Consider the following 21,035-nt stretch of genomic DNA (forward strand, 5'->3'; position numbering starts at 1 on the left):
GTAGAAAGAAAAACTTATAAAGACAGAAAGCAACTCAGTGGTGCCTAGGATTGGGAATATTAATAAGCATGAGAAAACTTCTCAGGGTCATGGAAATATTCTAAAACTGGATTGTGGTGATGCATAACTCTAGAAATTTACTAAAAGTCAACGAATTATAAACTTATAGTGTGTACATTTTATGGCATGTAAATTGTAGTTTGACAAAGCTGTTAAAAAATAAGCCAGTTATGTGACCTTGTTAAAAACTGGAGGAAAAAAGTGAAACAAGCCAATAATTAAGAGCATTAAGAATAGATTCAGAGGCGTGAACCCAGGAGGCCGAGCTCGCAGTGAGTGGAGATCGCGCCACTGCACCCCAGTCTGGGAGACAGAGCGAGACTCCGTCTCAAAAAAAAAAAAAAAAAGAATAGATTCAGAGCTTTTCATAAAGCATCTTCAGAAAATATCATTCAGTAATACTCCTACCTCACTCAAAAAATAACCAGAAAAATGTAAATGGAGAAAAAGAAAGGAAACTCTTCTAAAAGTTATTCCAAATATTTACTTTATAAAGTCTAAAAAGATGATAGAGGAGGAATACTGATCAACTACCTCATTTATCTTCTCAAATACCACATTTATTACACAATATCAAAATGCTTATGCATCTAACAATGGATAATGTTAGAATGGAAGATGAAAATACGGGCATCCTCTCCATCTGGTATGTTGTTTTACGTTGTCCCGGCATTTGAGTTTTAATTTATGTTTTGCTACTGTATTCCTAAATTTTCTTTCCTATGTGCAATTTGGCACAATATCTGTTGGAGAATAATAACATGAGCCGAGTAAACTATTGTTTTATTTTACTTGTGTATTATAACATGTCAAAATACTAGAATTAAAGAGACCTCCCCAAAATTACTAGTTCATACTCGTTACTTGAGAGACTTTGTCTCCTTTAGTGCACAAAACTGCAAGATACCGATTTCCTTTCAAAAGAAACCAAGGGGAGATTATTAATGAGGTTTGGTTTGACTCACCTTATGCATGGCACAAAGAAAAGGACATTTCACTTTCAAGGATGGTTACAAACACGTACACTATTGGGGTCATTAAATCATTGATTTGGTGGCCAAGACTGGAAATGCAAGTGAGACAACATTTAAAAGAATGGACGACTTTCATAATCCTATGAATAACACTGGTGGTTGTTTTTTGCTAAAAGCAGCAATGCCATGGCAACGATCATCTTAAGGAGAAGAAAATCTTCCAAAGAAGAGGATGCTGTTGGATTCATTGTGCCTGATGAAGAACAGGAAGGGATGATTGCAGTGAACATTTTCATGACCTGGGGCGGATGTGACAGTAAAGCCTATGCCGGTGGCAGCTGCAGCCTCGGTGCCTTCTTCAGTTACCGCCACAAAGGAACTGTGCAGGAACTTCTGGGCGTGCAACCCAGAGAGTGAGGACATTCCCGAGTAGTCAGCTTTGTGCTCACTGAAGGCATCGCCTATCCCCATGGCAGCCAGGACCGCCTCAAGGTCGTAACTGTCCTCCACCTCAAACCGGGGCAAGTGCAGATTTACCCTTCTTTCTTCCATATGCCCTGGATTAGTCCACTCTACCAATTTCTCAGGACTTATTTTATCTATTATCTATTTTCAAAAAAAGAAGAGTAGAATGGTATGATTATGAATAAAAATCTAAAACAGTGTAACACTAATTTGTGTCAGTCAGAAGTTATTAATTTTAGTCATATTAAAAGTGGAAATTTTATTTCACTAGATTATTGTCTTTATACTGCAGGCGGTCGTCTTATATTTCTTTATGTAAATTATCTGTTTGTATGTGGAAATACCGTAGCATTGAATACGTTTTTAAAGATTAAAAATAAGTCATTTCTTCTTTTATCAACCTAGTATATATTTCATTTTAACTACCTCCCCTAGTCTTTGAATGCATATATATTTACATAGTTGCAATCACAGTGAATGTCCATTTTATTTGATAAAAAGTAAACTTTTTCACAATATTACATATCTCCCCTATCTTCAAACAGTTAGATAATATTCTTATGAAGTTGACAAATTTTTCCCAATATTTAGCTATTCATTCACTTTACAAACATTTAGTCTGTATCAGGCATTGTGATAGATTTGACAGTTACTAAGGATACAAAAATAATAATTATGATGAATTTCAAACCAGGCATTCCAGTGTATTTAATACCGAAATAACTGAGTTGACCCAGAAAGGCAATTTTTTTCTTCTGCATTATTTCTTTAGGGTAATTCCCACAACTGGGGTTTTTGAATCAGAATATAAATACTCTTACAGCTCTGAGACATACTGCCATTTTGCTGTCCCAAAATATTTTCCAACTTAAAATGCTACTAGCAATATTTCACAGAAGTAGCACAGCATCTGATAGTTTAAGAAGATAGCAGTTATCATTTGTCGAGTGCTTTCTATGTCTTAGACCCCTTCTAGTCTACAATTCTATAATCATTCCAACACTGCTACACATTAAGCACCATGGAGCCCTCTTTAGAGATGGGCAAGTATTGAAGTTCAAGGAAGTTAAGAAGCTTCAAGGGTCAGAAAGCCACTAGAGAAACAGGGATTTGAAACAAAGCTCTCCTGATTTTCAAAATACAGGACACTAGCCACATAATTTTTTAACCACAAAATGGGTGAGAGTAAATCAATGGTGTAAGGGTGTAAGAAAGAAATTCAAATGCTCCAAGACTAAGAGTGTATGAAAGAAATTCAAAAGCTCCAAGAGCCTACTGTACAGTGCGCAGAATTGGTTGTATATAAGCATATGTGAATTTTTTTTTCCAGGAAAGGGGTCCGTAGATATCAACCATTTCTCAGAATGGTGGATGATCTTTATGACTCCCATATAATCTTATTCATTTCAGTTCATCCCAAACATTCTTGGATTGGTTTTTCTCAATAAACCTGACTCGTACTATTTAATGCTCCCCAGTAGACATCCATCTATAGCTGTTGGAGAGTGAGAAACACTTTCTATTTGACACTGCTGGCCACCAGCTCCTACTCAGAAGCCCTGAGACAGAAAACCTCAGGAAATGAAAGCAAGAATAAGGAGATGTAAGCGTTTACCTTCTCCAGACCATCGATGTCGTTGGGCAGAAGCACAAACATGCTTAGGTCATTGTTTTTATATGGAATCCCTAGAATTTTGGCCTGCAAGTCCTCCAGGAAAGTGAAGCTAAAGGAATGGCTCTGTGTCATCATCTGCACAGATTTACTTGTGCTCTGCAACAAATTAACAGAGCACACAATATCAAAGGACATAAGACCAAAGGCTTTAAGGCAACCAAGTTAGTTCATCAAAATAACTAACTCAATCTAAAATAAAGCCCAATATCAGAGTCTCAGAATGAGCATTTACTATCTACCAGTATGCATTTGCTCAAATATGACTTTGGACTTTTTTAGCGGGGTGAGGGATGGAGTCTCACTCTGTTACCAGGCTGGAGTGCAGTGGTGCGATCTTGGCTCACTGCAACCTCCGCCTCCCGGGTTCAAGTGATTGTCCTGCCTCAGCCTCTCAAGTAGCTGGAACTACCGGAGCGCACCACCACACCCAGCTAATTTTTTTATTTTTAGTAGATACGGAGTTTCATCATGTTGGCAAGGATAGTCTCAATCCCTTGACCTCGTGATCCACCCACCTTGGCCTCCCAAAGTGCTGGAATTACAGGCGTCAGCCACCGCACCTAGCCGTGACTTTAGATTTTATATTCCATGTGTAAGCACATCACAAAAAAAAATTAAGGAGCATACCTTATTCATCCAAAATTTCTCTTCCTTAGTATTTTCTTTCTTAAACTCCCTGTCCCATTGCCCTTTAAAATAAACTGTGTTCACCAGCACCAGCTTGGTAGAGCTACTAATAGAGCCATCTGGGAACAAGTCCTTGATTGTTTCTGTAAATGAAGAAACAGAAAAAGGTTGGCCCATCTTCCAAATGACAAGTAATATGCATGACACATATGATGCAGATGGACTTGACTGATCATTAAAAACCAGCCAGGTCAGCACCTGAGGGCCTTGCTGACTAAGGGTTCGCTGGCAGAATCGGCAAGGAGGTTCTCATTTTGCCCATCGCCTATTTATCCCACTGGATAAATTGAGGTTCATGGTTAAGAGTCCGGACTCTGGGGTCAGATGCCTCTGTTAGCATCCAGTTTGCCTCTTATCGGCTGAGGAATCTTGGGCAAGTTATTTAAACTCTCTGTGCCTCAGTTTCTACATCTGTAAAATAGGAATAAAATCTGCCTCATAGGGTTGTTGAAAGGAGCAAATGATTCAACACATGTAAAGCTCTTGGAACACCATCTCACACACATAATAAGCACTCTGTGTTAGCTATTATGCTTACCATTTAATATAGTTACCGCCTGAGATTGAGGGATTACTTATTATATTGGAGAAGGAGTTGATATTTTTGTCTGAGTTCAGCCCATCCCACAATAAATACTAAAAAATACTGTTCAACCAACTTTTTGAAAGATCCTATTTTTTCTGCTTTTCTTATTTCCTTTCTTCAGGCCAAGGATGAGGGGGAAAAAAACACATTCTAAGTAACAAAGGTGTCTCTGATAATTGGTATAAAAATGGAATCTGAAACTCTAACACTAAAGTATCAACTATTGCTCCCCAAGGTGAATTTCCACATTAACATTTCTCTGTGGATTTCTCATACTAGGGGATGAGAAAGGAAGAATGGGATAAGAAACTTGTCAAATCCTCTGCTGTGGGGGGCGGGGGGGGCTGTCGTTTGTCATTATCCCTGCACAATGCTTAAGTGAAGATGAAGACCAGGTGGCCCCAGCTGTGGATGGGAACAAGTCTTGATGGGAGAGCTGTGTGTTTCTCACTTAACACAGACAGAGAAAAACTCAGGAAGAAAGGCTCTGATATAAAGGAAAGAATGTAAACCCAAGACAGGCATACAGGCATCATCCCATTTTCGGGACCCCCAAGATATTGTGATCCATGGCTATGTGTAAACAGTTCTCCAGCAAGCGTTTCCATGCATTTGGCTTCATGCAGTTCCCCCGCTGGCTCCCCTTGGCCTCTCCACATTTGCAGAAATTGCTCCACCATCTGCAGTGCCCTCCCTACCTCCTAGGCCCAGGCTTGCCCTTCCAACCCTGCAAAACCTGTCTCAAGTCCCTTCCCAAAGCTTGTGCATTATATGGCACCTCACGCAGTGACAAGTCCAGGGCTTCACTCACAGCAGATTGTCAAGAAGTGTTTTTTGTCTGTTTGTTTGTTTGTTTCTGGTTTTTTTGCAATGAATGACCCACCCATACTCTACCATTTGTTTTGCTTTCAACCCAGGAATTAATCTTCTTTCGACTTTCATCTGCTGCGTTTACAAAATCAACAGGTTCCAGAGATGCATGATAATATTTTTGAACATAATCTAAGTATTTCTTTAGGAGAAACAAGGAAGGAATAAAAAGAGGTTAAAAAGTCAATTTATCAATTGCCAACATCTCTAAATAAATTTATGTATACATTGGGATGACTAATACAGTAAGAGAAATTGTAAGGTCCTGGGCATCTCACATTGAGTACCTGCATGCACATTTTTATGCAGCTTATCTGGGGATGAGGCAAAAATCAGGCTCAGATTGCCAGGACTATAAAGAAGCTCCCTGCAGTTCTGAATATCTGTAGATCAGGATGGAAAAGCACCGCAGGGATGTGACCAGAGCCAGGCAGCCCGACTTCAGGACCCACAGTCCTACTAGAGCCCCTTGGCCATTCCAGAATACCACTCACAGATATGGTAAGCACAGCAAACTTACTTGAAGGAAGAGGTATGTTTTTTCTCCAAACAGCCTGTTGGCTATGTTCAGTTCATAATCATTAGTGAGTTTGCTTATTTCAGTCAAAAACTTTTGGAATTGTTGATGTATTGCTTCTGTCTTCTCAATCTTGAAAATTAAAACAAAATCTCAACAGGTTATCTTGGCAAAAGCAAGCCTAGATTCTCCCCTAAGAGGATGCGGCTGCTGGGTCTCTCCCCCAGTTTGTCAGCCTCAAGGGTGATCTCTGTGTTTGATGTGGCCCCTGGATACCAGGTGGCCTTTACACAAGTCATATGATAATGTAAGTTATGACCAATCTGAGCTCCAGAGAGAAGCCTTCTCTGCCAGCCCAACATCACAGATCTTGCTTTTATAACCCAAGTTGTGGGTTTATTTGGTCTCAAATAAAAGTGCTCACTAAATGTTAAATAAGCTTGTTTTTAGCTCCTCACAAGATTCTAAGCATCAAGGAAAGTAAATGATTTCCCTGGACAATTCTTATCTATTGAAGTTTGGAAATTTTTTTCCAGAGTGAATAAGAAGAGTGACTCCTAATGGTATGAGTCACTCCACATTGGGCTGAAGTGAGATTTATCCTTGTCTCCAGGGGAAAAAAAATGTTTTCTGGATATTTTGTGTAGGACCCATCAGCTTTCTGGTTGAAGGTTTCATATTCTATGTTACCTTAACAACATATCTGGAATGCCATTATTTCAACATGTCAATGCAATCAACATTAATTGTATATTTATATATAATATATATTTCAGCAAAAATAATACATTAAAATTAATATTTTGTATTCTTTTCTCATACTAAGTTCTTGAAATACAATATGCATTTTACACCTGTAGCACATCTCAATTCAAACTAGATCTATTTCAAGTGTTCAATAGCCACTTGAGTGGCTACCATGCTGGATAGCTGGGAACTAGATAAACTCTCACCCAGGCAAATTAGGAGGCTTGTATTAGAAGGGCCATTTTTGCATTGTTTGTAGAAGGAAGGAAGGAAGGAAGGAAGGAAGGAAGGAAGGAAGGAAGGAAGGAAGGAAGGAAGGAAGGAAGGAAGGAAGACCTGTCCCATCAACAGAATAAATGAGGAAATAGCTATAAAAATGAATCAAATAGGGCTATAAGTATCCACTTAAAATAGATGAATCTTATAAACACAATGCTAAGCCCAAAATAACCAAGTTCCAAAGAATAATGACAAAAATATATGGTATGTAATGAAATAATAAATACGTGAGAATCATGAACACCTAATGCACAATAGTGGGACTTCCTCTCTCAGGACAGGATGGGGGTGTGCTCAAGGAAGGTATTATACATCAGCCTAAGGGGCATCAGCGATTTGATAATGGTTTATTTCATACACTGAAAAGAGGAGTTAAAGGGTGTTTATTGCATTTTTCCTTATACCTTTTGTATATATGTCTTGAGATTTTACCAGCATTTTTTCAAAGCAAGATTGAGAATACTCTGAATTTATGTAATAATCAAATGCGTACCTGGTAAGCCAGTCTCTGGACAAATTATTAAATGAGGAGATTGGAGTAGATGACCTTTAAGATGTATTCCAGTCCTAATATCCTTTCAGTCAGTAATTCTATTCTCTTCATACCTCTGTGGCTCCCAGGAAAATTTTGGGGAATGGGCAAAGCTGCTAGACAGCATGTATATGTAAGCTGTGCCTTACACAAAGCTGAAATTCGGTTCCGAGTCATCCAGCCCTTTACATAGGAGTAGAGCAGCTATGGCAAAGAATGAGCTGTTTTCTAACTTGCACAAAGGTTCTACATGGGCTATCATGGCTGAGAAAGAATGTGCTCTGAAGACAACTGCACTCCTCAATTGAGGGGACATTGCAGTGGCCACGTGACCCAACTTGGTTGCACAAACCCTGAAGGGAAGCCTGACTCTCTACAGGTGCAACTGAGCCACCCACATGACCTAGCCTTTTGGGGTTGTGAAATGAGCAGCTCATATTGCTGGGTGATCTGAGCCATGGTTTTAGGAGGGTCTGGAATTGCACTATGACTACTGTCAGAGCAGCTGTGCCCTTCCTGAGACTGCTAACATCTGATCCTAGCCCTGACCTAATGGGCTTATTCCTTTCCCCTGTTTGAGTAGACTCTCCTTTGGGTGGGGAATACAGGAACACTGGAGCTGGAAAAGACCTCAGGAAGTCATTGGGCCTGTACTAACTTTTTAAATACAATATCAGCATGGGGTTAAAAATATGAGTGGAGTTTAGTAATAATATCACCTACTGCTACCACTGCCACCACCGCTGGCTCAGTTACCAGATGCCCCTACTGGACACTTTACAGAGGCTGAAAGAAGATAAATAACTTGCCCAAAGTAGCATCCCTCTTAAGTGACTGAGCCAGGACTTGAACCTCAGTCTGTTTAACTCCAAAACCCATCCACTCTGCTATGGGAACTTTTCAGTCTATTAGCCTTACCAGTTCTATCATAGCAGTGTTGTCCATTACAACTAAGGTCTCTTCTCAATACTAAGGGGTTATTACTACTGTATAATCCTTACAACATTATTTGTCTACCGTGATTATTATTGGTTAATAATAAAGAAATAATATTGCTTTCATGCCTGTCTCAGCCCTTTTCCCCAGAGAGCCCACGCCTAAAATGCAACTCTATTGAAGTTTGTAAAACACATCTCCCCACCTCTTTTCCTTCAGCCTTTATTCTCACCACCTCGTTGTCTTCAGCCTTTGTTCTTGAGCTCTTCGTGCCTTTTTCAGAGTGAAATACCTGGAAGAGATAGAAAATATTACTGTGGTGCTCAGAGAAGAGAAAACCTCACACAGAATCAGTCGGGGGAGAGTGGACGCTTGTGAAAGAAACCTCGGTGGTATATGAGGTGTCCTTCTCCCCTTGCAAAATCATGAAAAGGTCTGTGTTTACCTCTGATTTTCTTTCTTTCTTTCTTTCTTTTTTTTTTTTGTGACGGAGTTTCACACTTTTGCCCAGGCTGGAGTGAAATGGCATGATCTTGGCTCACTGAAACCTCTGTCCCCTGGGTTCAAGTGATTCTTCTGCCTCAGCCTCCCGAGCAGCTGGGATTATAAGCACCTGCCACCACACCCAGCTAAGCTCATGCCTGTAATCCCAGCACTTTGGGAGGCCAAGGCGTGTAGATCACCTGAGGTCAGGAGTTCGAAACTAGCCTGGCCAACATGGTGAAACCCCGTCTCTACTAAAAATACCTCTGGTTTTTTTCTAAGGAGCTTGTATTGGCTTATGTGTTCCTGTGTTCATCTTGGATGTGTCATTTTTACCCTTGTAGGGATTATGTCACTTTTTCCATAAGTGCTTTTCATGCTCTGTCTTAATTATGAGTGCAATGGCTTTAGACGAGGTCACTCAACCAGTCCCTACTCAAAACAATTCAAGTTTCTGGGAGCAGGTGGGGAAACGGTATTTGGAAAGGGAAGAGGGCTTTCCTGATAGACCTGAAATTGCTCCCCGTCTTGAAAGTCTTTGTTTCCTGGTCCACCACGAGCATATTTTTAAGATAATGCAAGAGGGCTGAACAACCCCCAGAATGAATTTGTGTGTGGAAAACACGGAAGCCCCCCGACTGCGCCCAACCTCCTCCAACTGGGAAGCGGTGGCTCCTCGGGTCCCCAGGAGGAGCATGCCAATGGCAGTCAAGAGGCCCACAGGGGAAAAGAAGATGTTGCCATCATTTGTTTTCTTCAGCTCTTTGAAAAGATCAAACCCAAATCGAGTGCTGATGGCGCCGAGTGAATCCATGATGATGATTTAGCGATATCTAGAACAGCAAGAACAACAATCAAAACTGAACATTTGAATTACTCTGTGTCAGGGGAACCCTTCCTGCTTCCATTCCTCTTCTTGCATTGATACAGAATACAGGGATTTCCACCCTCTTGGTGAAAGGTCGCTGCTGCCTGCTTCTCACATCCTCTCTTGGCCTTCTCTTGCCGGGAGACATCCATCAATCCACTGCAGTCTTCCATCCTCTGGTGGTGTTCAGTTCTCATTACCCCGGGGGGCAGGGTTCATGTGTTAATGACTTTATTCTCTTGTTCTCTGTCTGAACCTGCCTGCCTCTGCCTCCCCACAACCTCCTCTTCACGAAAGCTTCCCCAGGTAGACCCAGCCCTTGTCCAGGCAACACCAGTTTGTCCAGATGTGGGGCCCATGATAAGGCAGGGGGGTAGGCACAAGAATCTCCACGGCCCTCAAGTTCAAGCAGCGCTCTCTGATCCAACCTTAGCAATAATAAAGCCAAGACTTGAATCCTTATCTGATACTATTTCTCAATGGATTCAAAATTCAGCCCAGAGAGGGACAGGATTGATTAAATCTCTTAAACCCCTTTCCCTAACTGCGTAAAAACTTGACTCTGGGCTGAATTTTTCTGAAGCAGAAACCACAATCTCTGGTCATGAATTATTAGGTGGAGATGAAAGAGTTTTCTTGTTTTACACTGTTCTGTATTGTTTTAGGCTTGTACATGAGCTTGCATTACTTTTGTCATTTCACAAAAATAACTTTTAAAGAGCAATTAATGTTTGCCAAAAATAAATAGGTAGAACTGTTTTTATGTTTGCTTTATTATCAGCTACTTTATAACTAGGAAGTAAAGGCTTTAGGAGAAATCCTAAAACAAAAATAAGATTAACGAAAACTAAAGTTTTTTAAAGCCCACATACTTTGGGGCCTTTTGCCCTCAAGGGCCCATCCCTGCTAAGGCATCCCACATCCATATCAAAGCTTCCATTTCAACCTCGGGTTTCCCTGCAGGGATTCTTTACAGGTTAACTAATAAAGAAAATGGATTCATTTACTGTCAAAGATGATACATTGTCATGGCCATGTAGGAACTGAATGAAATAAAACTACCTCCAGAAAGTCCATGCACAATACAAGTAATCCTTTCAAACAACAAACATCATCGTTCTCAAAATACAGAGGTCTTAAATTGGAGCCAAAATAAGAACTTACCTCGGGTTTTTGGAGAGACAGTGGTGGCTGGGCAAGGAACTAGGAAGCATATGTCAATTAAGTAGCTGGGATTCTTAATTTATAGTTCTCCACATCTGCTTCAGTGGTGGTTTTCCACCTTGAGTGCACCTTAAAATCTCCTTGGAACTTTAAAAAAAATCTATGCTCAAGCCCCACCCCAGACGAACTGAGTCAGCATCTCTCGGGTGGAAACCAGACATCAGAATTTTTATCACCCCAGGTGATTACAGCGTACAACCAACGCTGGGAACCAAAGGTATATAGCCTGATGAAGACATACATTAAACGCATACTTTACTTACCACGATGGACAGAGCTGTGTCCTGACAAGTCATTCTCTGTAACAGAGTTATTTTTGCAGTTGTATTGTTTAGGAGTGCCAGATGCCAGGAAGAAAATGAAAGAAAACTATCTTGCTAGAAAAGAACAAGAAAAAGGAACAAGAAAATTTCGGGTAGGCAGCCACATACAAGCAAGAGTTCACGCGCACACACACGCACACACACCTATTCTTATTCTCAATTATTCCATCCATTAATTATAAAATATCTCATTTTAATTCATTCAATAAACATTTATCAAGTCTATTATGTACCAGCTACTGTCTCTAACGCTAATAATTCATAAGCCCTCAATACCCTCACTGATTTCAGGAAAACAACACTACCAAAAAAACCTCAATAGGAAATTACACCCCCAGATTCCAGTTTTTCCTGTCAACCCTGCAGCATTTGTACTGGCCCTACCAGTTCGTTAAAAGAAACTGTGCTTGGATTAGTCTCAGCTTTAATCTTCAGTAAAGGGCTTGGAGATTTGCCATCGTTGCTGGGCAGCAGCTCCTAGAAGGGCGTCTTAGCTCTTCCTTCTGCCTAGAAGAACACCTCTTAGATACACAGGCTCGAAGGGCATATGGGTCACGTGTGTTCCAATCTCCATACTCACAATTTACTTTTTTCAAAATATTTTAATTGCTACTCTTTAAGTAAACTCAAAGGCACATTTAATTGATTTGCTTTTTAATGAGCACTGAGAATCTTGCAAATTGAGTAAGGTTTAGAAAGAATTAACACTTAGTTAACCCAGGATGCCAGTGAAATGGAAATGTTCATTTTTTTAAAATAGCATAAAATCTCTGAGTCAGCCATAATGCTTTATGTTTTAATATGCCTATCAGTTTATATCTTCTCATTTCTTTTTCTGTGGCCCCTAGACTTCCTGTTCTATTGCCCAGCCATTTCCACAGACCTTCTGCTTTTTGCTAAAGCTTTTTTTCTAGCACCTGCTTTCAGCAGGAAACCTGGCTTTTCCTGAGGACTACTACATCCCGTAGTCTTTTCTGGGAACGGCCACTCATATCTTGGGAAAGCAAAGTCACCATTCCTGTTGTCCCTCGCACTCTCTCTTCTTCCAAGTCTTTCTTCCTTCAGTCACCTCCAATGTTCCCCTTTGGAAACTTAGGCCATCATGCCGTGCTGTTCTGTTCCCACCCACGGGCCCCTCCAGGACTCTGCGTATGGTCTTCCTGTCCACCCCAGCTGCTACTGCCACCCTGTACGCCTTCACCATTCCTGTTGCCAGCGCCTCTCACTTCTCGGACCTTTACCTTCCCTCTCTTATAGTAGCCCACTCACACCAGGAATCGCTCTTGTTTAACACTCAAGTACCTCCATCTGGTGACAGATTCTCATCCTTATTCTCTCTAAACCTAATTTTCAATGCCTTCCCAACCTCTTATCATAGGACTCCTCCCTGTTCTGTTTTATCCGTCTCTCCTTTCTAGGATCAAAACTGCCCCAGAGGTAGAATATATGTTGATGATCAAGAACCATTTAAAAAATGATTTTTGTGCTGACAAGTGAGGAGAAGAAATAGTTATCCCCTGAAGCAGAGTATTGATAGGTTCCCAACCCTGTTCCATAGCTCACAGTTTTGTTCCAACCTGTGTGTGTCTATTACTGACACTGAGATGCAGTATTTTTCTTCTCCAAGCATATAATCTCATAGTGGATGCTGCCGATGTTCCCACCAGATTTCCTTAACCTACCAGCACGCCTGTTACCCAGTTGCTGTTTTGCCTTATAATTCACAGATGCCCTTCTCTCGGCTAAAGGAGAGCTACCTACCTGGGAAGCCAGGTACCACCCCATCCCCCTCACCAGGGCACACTTCAGGCATGACTCACTGGCATAAGGTCATAAAAAGACAGCCCCTGGCTGGGCGCGGTGGCTCAGGCCTGTAATCCCCGCACTTAAGGAGGCCAAGGCAGGTGGATCACCTAAGGTCAAGAGTTCGAGACCAGCCTGACCAACATGGTGAAATCCTGTCTCTACTAAAAGTACAAAAATTAGCCGGGTGTGGTGGCACATGTCTGTAACCCCCGTTACTCAGGAGAGTGAGGCAAGAGAATCACTTGAACCCAGGAGGTGGAGATTGGAGTCAGCTGAGATCACGCCATTGCACTCCAGCCTGAGCAACAAGAGTGAAACTCCACCTCAAAAAAAAAAAAAAAAAAAAGAAGACAGCCACCTGGGTAAGACTAACTTATAGTGCCACTTCTCCTCCAGACCTCCCCCACAAGATTAGACTGAAGCCAGTCTTTAGCAGAAATCACATGATTAATTAACATTTCCCCTTGCCTTGTTCTGCTTCTCTAAAACAAGCACCCTCCCCATCACACTCCCCCGCAAAATTACCTGAAAAGTCCCTGTCTTTGGCTCTGCTGCTAGGGTGCCAAACCTATGACAAAAGTGTTTCGATATCTAGCCCAAGCCCTCATTATTTTTGCTGTCTAAGAATTTATTTGCAACCTTGCCTATATTCTCTTTAGATAAAATTTTTAATTAGTTTATCAAGACCTATGAAGAACACTTTTGGGGTTTAGATTGGGACTCTTTAGAATTAATATGTTAAATGGGAAAAACTGTCATCTTTACACAATGAGCAAGTAGTATGATCATCTTACATGTCCTTCAATAGTTAATAGAAAGAAAGGACGGGGAGAGAGATGAAGGAGAGAGAGAACCAGTTTTCTCTTCGTGATGAAAAACAAAACAAGTATGCTCACCGTCACTGCTTCCACTCAGAATTGAACCAGAGACCCTGGCAAGTGCAACAAAGCAATGGATTAACTGATTAATTAGATAATTATTTGAAAGGTAAGATAATGTAAAAAGAAAAATAGAATCATTCGCAGAGGAATTGAGGCAAATGTTATGAGAATTAAAAAGTGAGTTTAGCAAGATTGCCGAATACAAGGTCGATAAAAACTCATGTGTTTTTAATATACTAGCAACATACAGTTAGAAACGTTTTGAATATATATAATGTAAAAGAGTATAAAAAAGCTATGTGAGGCTGGGCATGGTGGCTCACACCTGTAATCCAACACTTTGGGAGGCTGAGGCAGGCAGATCCCCTGAGGTCAGGAGTTAGAGACCAGTCTGACCAACATAGTGAAACTCCATCTCTACTGAAAATACAATATATTAGCTGGCTTGGTGGCAGGCACCTGTAATCCCAGCTACTCGGGAGGCTGAGGCAGGAGAATTGCATGAACCAAGGAGGCGGAGGTTGCAGTGAGCCAAGATCACACCACTGCACTCCAGCCTGGGCAACAGAGCCAGACTCCATCTCAAAAATAATAATAAGCTATGTGAGATAATACTGTGTTAATTAGCTAGATTTGGTCATTATGCAATGTTCTATACTTCAAACATCTTGTATGTAATAAATACATATAATTTTATGTCCTTTTTTTTAAATAATGAAAAACCATCACATAACTAGTAAATGTGAAAGATGTTTAAGACTACATATAGAAAAAGATTAAACATAACTTAGAGAAATTAAGAAGACTGAGTAAATGGAGGGGTACATTTTATTTGTGATTTGAAAGACTCAATATTTTAAAAATGTCAATTTTCTAAAAATTAATCACTGCAATCTCAATCAAAATCTCAGGATGTTCATTTTTCAAAAAATTGGGCATCTGATTCCAAATTTATATGAAATAGCCAAGGGCTAACAACAGCCATGACACTGTCGAAAGAGAAGGAGAAAGAGGTAATACCTGCTCTGTCAGATAGCAAGATTTATTATTAATTGTCAGCATGGCTTTTGGCAAAGGATAGATCAGAACAGAAGCCCCGAAAAATACTGATGCATGTATGCACCTTGATTTTTTTCAAGTTTGTTGCAGAGCAGTGGAGAAAGAATGGTCTCTTCAGTAAATTATGTTGAGTTCATTGGATAATCACATGGGGGAGAAAGGAATCTTAACTACTACGTCACACCATATACAGATTTCCATTCTAAATGGATCACAGAGCTAATTGAAACACACAAAAGCATTTACAATAATAGTAAAAATTAGTAAACTGGACAACACAAAATTTAAAAGCTTTTATTAATCAAAAAAACACTTTCAAAGTTGGAGAGCTATATATACCCAAAATTGGATATATACAGATACACCCCATGACCTAATAATTTCACCCCAGATATTTACCCAATATAAACGTGTGCTCATGGGCACCAAGAGACATGTGCCCATAGCAACATTCATAATAGCCAAATACTGATGTACATTAACAGCATAACACGTAAATAATGATATGTTCACACAATGAAATCCTACACAGCAATGACAATGAATGAACTAAAGCTACAGGCAAAAACAAAAAAAAAAAAAAAAAAAAAAAAACAAAAAAAAAACCAGATAAATATCTCAAACAATATTGAACTAAAGAAGCCAAATCTAAAAGAATGCATACTGTGTGATTCTTTTTATATAAAGTACAAAAGCAGACAAAACTAAACTTCAGTTGACCCCTGAACAACACAGGGGTAGCGATGCCAACACCCCTCACAGTTGAAAATTCAGGTATAATTTTTTATTTTTATAATTTTTTTTTTAGAGATAGAGTCTCACTATGTTGTCCAGGCTAGATTCTGGATTTGGGCACCTGGCTTCCAGCAATCCTTCCACCTCAGCCTCCTGAGTAGCTGGGACTACATGCATGTATCACCATGCCCAGCTTGTGTATATATGTATTTTTTTTACCCTTCACAATAATATTTTAATAAAGCTATTAAATGTTCGTCCTTGATTACAAGAATACATGTTCATAATATACAAAACTTGTAGAAAACAAAGGAAGCATAAAGAGGGCAAAAAAGTCACCCCTAGTTTACAACCAAAGACAACGTATAATTTTTCGCTCCACAAAAACTTAACGACTGATAGCGTACTGTTGACCAGAAAACTTACTGATAACATAGTCTATTAACTCACATTTTGTATGTTATATGTATTACATACCATATTCTTATAATAAAGTAAGCTAGAGAAAAGGTAATTATTAAGAAGATAAAAAAAGAGAAAACACATTTACTATTCATTAAGTGGAAGTGGATCATCAGTAAAGTCCATCCCCGTCATCTTCACATTGAGTGGGCTGAGGCGGAGGAGAAAGAGGAGTGGTTGGCCTGGCTGTTTCAAGAGTGGCAGAGGCAGAAGAGGTGGAGAAGGTGGAATGGGAGGCAGCAGATGCATAGACTTGGTGTAACTTTATAGAAATACATCATCATGTCTGCCTTTTTTTCTTTTTCATTTCATTAAAGATGTTTCCACATGGTACCAATCCTGCTTCCATAATTTGCTTTAGCTTCAATGCCTGTGTCGTCAAAGAGTCCATGTCAAAACAGAATTTAAAAGCAGCCTTGAGTAATCAGAACTGCTCTGTCAGATTGTCTAATGTCAATTTGTTTTCTGGCACTGCTTCTTTTATGTCTTCTTTCTCACCATCTGGGGCTGGTTCAGAAGTACTCATCTCCATAAAATGGTCTTCTGTTAATTCCTGTGGTGTGGAATCTGTTTGTTCTTGAATTTCCCCAAGATCCAGATCTTGAAATCCTTCATCCCCTACCTGTGTGTGTGTGTGTGTGTGTGTGTGTGTGTGTGTGTGCGCGCGCACGCCACATCCACAATCTTTTTCATAGTTTCCTTGATCGGTTCTGTCATAAATCTTTTGAAGTCATGTGCAACATCTGGATGCTGTTTTCTCCAGCAGGAATTTACTGTTTCAGGCCGGACAGCTGTCATGGCTTTTTCTATAACAATGATGTCACCTTCAGTGGTATAATCCTTCCAGATTTCCATGGTGTTCTTTCTACTGGGGTTCTCTTCTATAGTGTTGGCAATACTTTCCATAGAGTACTGTGTGTCAGCAGGGGTCCTTATGGCCCCCTGATTTAGAGGCTGAATTAGAGATACTGTGTTTCATGGCAAGGAGACAACTTCGACGTCTTCGATGTTGAACTAATGGGGTTCTGGGTGACCAGGGGCATTGTTCAATAGCAAAAGAGTTGTAAAAGTCAGTCCCTTTCTGGCAAAGCACTTCCTGATTTCAGGGACAAACCATTGATTAGTCAATCCAGAAAAAGGACTCTCATATTCTCATATTCATGCAACCGAAAGACTGGCAGCTGGTATTTATCTTTTCCCTTCAAGGGTTGGAGATTAGTGCTATCAATAAAGACAATTTTGATTGTATAACACAACTGTATTTGTACAACACAGTAGCATTAGCTTATCCCTTCCTGCCTTAAGTCCTGATGCCTGCTCCTCTTTCTTACTAATACATGTCATTTGCGGCCTTTTTTTCCTCCAGAATAGGGCACTTTGATCTGCTTCAAAAACATGGTCAAATAGGTATCCTTTCTCCTCAATTATTTTCTTAATGGCATCTGGGAATTTGCTGCCTCTTGGTCATTAAAAAAATGTTATCTTGACATTTTTTAAGCCAAATCTTTTCCTAAAATAATCAAACCATCCTTTACTGGCATTAAATTCTCCAACTTTAGATCCTGCACCTTCCTCTTGCTTTGTCACACAATGACTTCGGTTTTTCTCTAATCACATTAGAGTCTATAGGTATGCCTTTCTTATAGTAATTCTGCCCCCATATAAAAGCCACATTTTCAATATAAAATGAAAACGTGTTTCTCAAAAAGTGCAAGGTTTTCGTATCTGTTGCTATAGCTGCAGAGACAGCTTCACGCATTTCCTTTTCTTTTTCTACAATGGTCCTGATGCTGGGTTCATTTATCTTGAAATGGTAGGAAAATGCAACTGCAGACCTCAGTCTATGAGAGGTATCAAGCAATTCAGCTTTTTCTTGCAACATCATGACTTTTCTCTGTTTCTTGGGCACACTTTCAGCATCGCTGGTGGCACTTCATATAGGCCCCATGATGTTATTCAAGTTGTATGGTATTGCACTAAACATGATGAAAAATACGCAAGAACTGTGAGAGATCACTTTTTATTGTGATACACAACTTACTGGACAGATGAGCTGCTCACGCAGAGATCATTGTCCTCACACCCTTTCAAGCAGATACTTGCAACACTGGAGCTCACTGTAATAGCAATAGGAGTTGGCTACAAAATTGTTACAGTAATACACTATGTACTGTAGTTAATTTATGCAGTTATGACTTAACACTGTATCTTTACTTTTGTTCATGTTTCTCTTAACTGCAAATAGCACCATGCATGACCATCTGTAAGTATTCGTGTGCATAAGTTTTGATACATTTTAACTTTTTATAATAGATTTGTACATATTTTATGGGAGTAAATGATAAAATAGACTAGTACCTACATATACTTTATGCATTCGTGACATCCTTTTTCTTAGTATTTTTGATATTTCTAGACTACACAGCAATTTGAAAAATCTGTGATTTGAAAAATCTGCAAGATTTTTCCAGTATATTTATTGAGAAATATTTTCCAGTGTATTTATTGAGAAAACTCTGAGTGTAAGTGGATCCATGCAGCTCAAACTTGTGTTGTTTGAGGGTCAACTGTCTAGTGCTGCAAGTTAGCATATTGGTTACGTATCGAAGAGGATGAAGAAAGTAGTAATTAGAAAGAGATGTAAGAGGAATTTTGGAGCAATAGTAATGTTCTATTTTTTTAATCTGGGTGGTGTTTCCCTGGTTGTTTGCCTTGTGATAATTTATTGAGCTATATGTATACGTTTTAATATTTCCATATTTGTGTTATTCATCACAAGAAAAATAAATTTGTTCAATCTATTTATAGATATTTTATCATTTTTATATTCTTGTGAATACAGTCTTTGGGTTTTCCATTCATTCATTCAGTCAGTTAGTCAACAAGTATTTCTTGAGCATATACTCTTTGCCAGATATTGCTTTAGGTACTGAGGTAAAGCAATGAATAAGATGTAGGTGTAAAAGGTCCATTCTCTCATTAAATGCACATTCTATTGGGGTGATACAAACAATAAATAAACAAAAACAAGATAATCTAAAATAGAATTAAGTGCTATGAATTGAATAAGGCATTGTGTTGGTGAATAATTATTACTGGTGTATAAGAAAAAAATTTTGGATATCTAGCAAACCATCTTGAAGAATATTCTTTTATGGTAAATTATAAGCTTATTAGCTTTGATTTTCTAGAAAGATGATCATAAAATCTCTGAATAATGGTTTGGCCTCTTTTTACCAATATTTATTCCTCTGATGGAACTATTCTTCAGTATAATGGAGGACACCTACTTTCAAATCTCTCTGCACAAAACTCACATGAACAAGCGTAGCAATAAGGCACCGTTTTAAAACTGCACTTAACTGTACCGACAGAAGAGGGCACTCTTGCACCAAGAAAACAGAGTATGGCACTCAATTCTTCATAAAGTTGCCTGTCCTTTTTCGTCCAAAAATCCTGCACATTTCAGTATGAACAAGAAAAAGTACCCAACAAATATGTAAAATTACTATACAAAGAAAACTGTGAAAATTAAAACTCTTAGCTCATGGAGATACTACCCAAGAAATCAATCATGAGGGAGGATAAAGCTGCAGTGTAACACTACCTTATGAACTAAATATTGTTTGGAAAGAGATTATGAACATGAAGAATGCTTCAAGTCATAATTTTAAAAACTCAGAATATATATGAATAACAAAACAAGCACAGAAAGAAAGTACTGTAATGAGATATGTCTGAATTAAATAGAAATAATAAAAATAACAAAATCATCTCAGAAATGGGCCTAGACAACCAGTTGCCTACAGGAGAAAGTACAATAAAGAACATAGAGAAGAGAAATAAAAAATAGGCTAGAGAACAAAAACAAAATAAAGAACAGTAAAAGGATAAAAGAACGAAATAAAGACAGGCAAATAAATCTAAATATGTGTAACCATGGTCTCTGAAGTACAGAAATAAAACAGTGGAGTAGAAATGATATTTAAAGCTATAATCCAAGAAAACATTTCAAAAATAAAATAAATCCCAAATCTGTGTATTGAAATGGCCTACAATGTACCTAGGAAAATTGACCCTGAATGATGAAGTCTAAGACATATTGTGGAAAATCAGTCTTAACATCTGCAGAGAAGAGAAAAAGAGGGAAAGATAAGAGAGAAAGAGAATGAGAGAGAATCAAGTCAATATAAAGTAAAGAAAGCAAGTTAACATCAGACTTCTTGAGAACAACATACAAACCAGTGGAGCAATAAAGATATTCAAACCAATTCAATTCAATCCAAACCAAGAATTTTATATATCAAAAAGTACTCTTTCATGAATGGTCTTTCATGACCATAAAGAAACTGTGTTAAACAGTCAAGAACTTAGAGAATATTGTACTTGTTAGCCCTTCTTGAGAAATCTACCAGAGGATGAGCTTCATCCAGTAACAAAAAAAAAAAAAAAAAATTGAAGAAACTTTAGCAGAAGACTGATAGCACAAATATATTTTATTATAGCTCTAAGACTAAAGCAAACACATGAATAAGAGTAGGAAAGTAATATATACATGTTCTATGTTTTATATGTGCTGCCAAAGTTAAAAAAAATGACAAAAAACGTGAGAGGAAATGCTAGCAAGAAAATTAGAAGGTAGAATATAAATTTGTTGATTATTACTCAGGCAGCAGATGGGCGTCAAAAGATATCACTTAAAAATGATAAAAGCCTAAGTAAATAAAAGGGTAACGTGAGGCCATTAGGTCATAATACAGCATAAAAATAATGTCTAGAACAAAAATACAAACTTTCCTAAATATCACAAGGAAAAATTAAAGAGAGAAAATATAGTAAAATAGCAAGACAATATGATTCTAAAGT

General features: G+C 38.9%; 1 protein-coding gene across 1 annotated transcript; it reads right to left on the minus strand.

Moving 5' to 3' along the window:
- Nucleotides 1-556: 556 nt before the first annotated feature.
- On the minus strand, nucleotides 557-11,563 carry SERPINB13 (serpin family B member 13). Its single transcript, XM_050767322.1, has 8 exons — nucleotides 11,167-11,563; nucleotides 9,461-9,644; nucleotides 8,534-8,620; nucleotides 5,838-5,966; nucleotides 5,342-5,459; nucleotides 3,802-3,944; nucleotides 3,115-3,270; nucleotides 557-1,640 (listed from the first exon to the last, which is right to left on the minus strand). Exons 2-8 carry the CDS (start codon nucleotides 9,623-9,625, stop codon nucleotides 1,236-1,238), a joined length of 1,203 nt encoding a protein of 400 aa, XP_050623279.1. The 5' UTR covers nucleotides 9,626-9,644; nucleotides 11,167-11,563; the 3' UTR covers nucleotides 557-1,235.
- Nucleotides 11,564-21,035: the final 9,472 nt, after the last annotated feature.

The sequence above is a fragment of the Macaca thibetana genome, chromosome 18 (genome assembly GCF_024542745.1).
Source record: "Macaca thibetana thibetana isolate TM-01 chromosome 18, ASM2454274v1, whole genome shotgun sequence".
NCBI classification, from domain to species: Eukaryota; Metazoa; Chordata; class Mammalia; order Primates; family Cercopithecidae; genus Macaca; species Macaca thibetana.

Bases quoted from the DNA above. Each gene is read 5' to 3' on its own strand.
- SERPINB13 (XM_050767322.1), bottom strand. From the start codon at position 9,625: ATGGATTCACTCGGCGCCATCAGCACTCGATTTGGGTTTGATCTTTTC. The intron at 5,460-5,837 runs GTAAGTTTGCTG...TTTCTCCTAAAG, and splicing joins AAACATACCTCTTCCTTCAA to AAATACTTAGATTATGTTCA. The intron at 1,641-3,114 runs GTAAACGCTTAC...TTTTGAAAATAG, and splicing joins ACATCGATGGTCTGGAGAAG to ATAATAGATAAAATAAGTCC.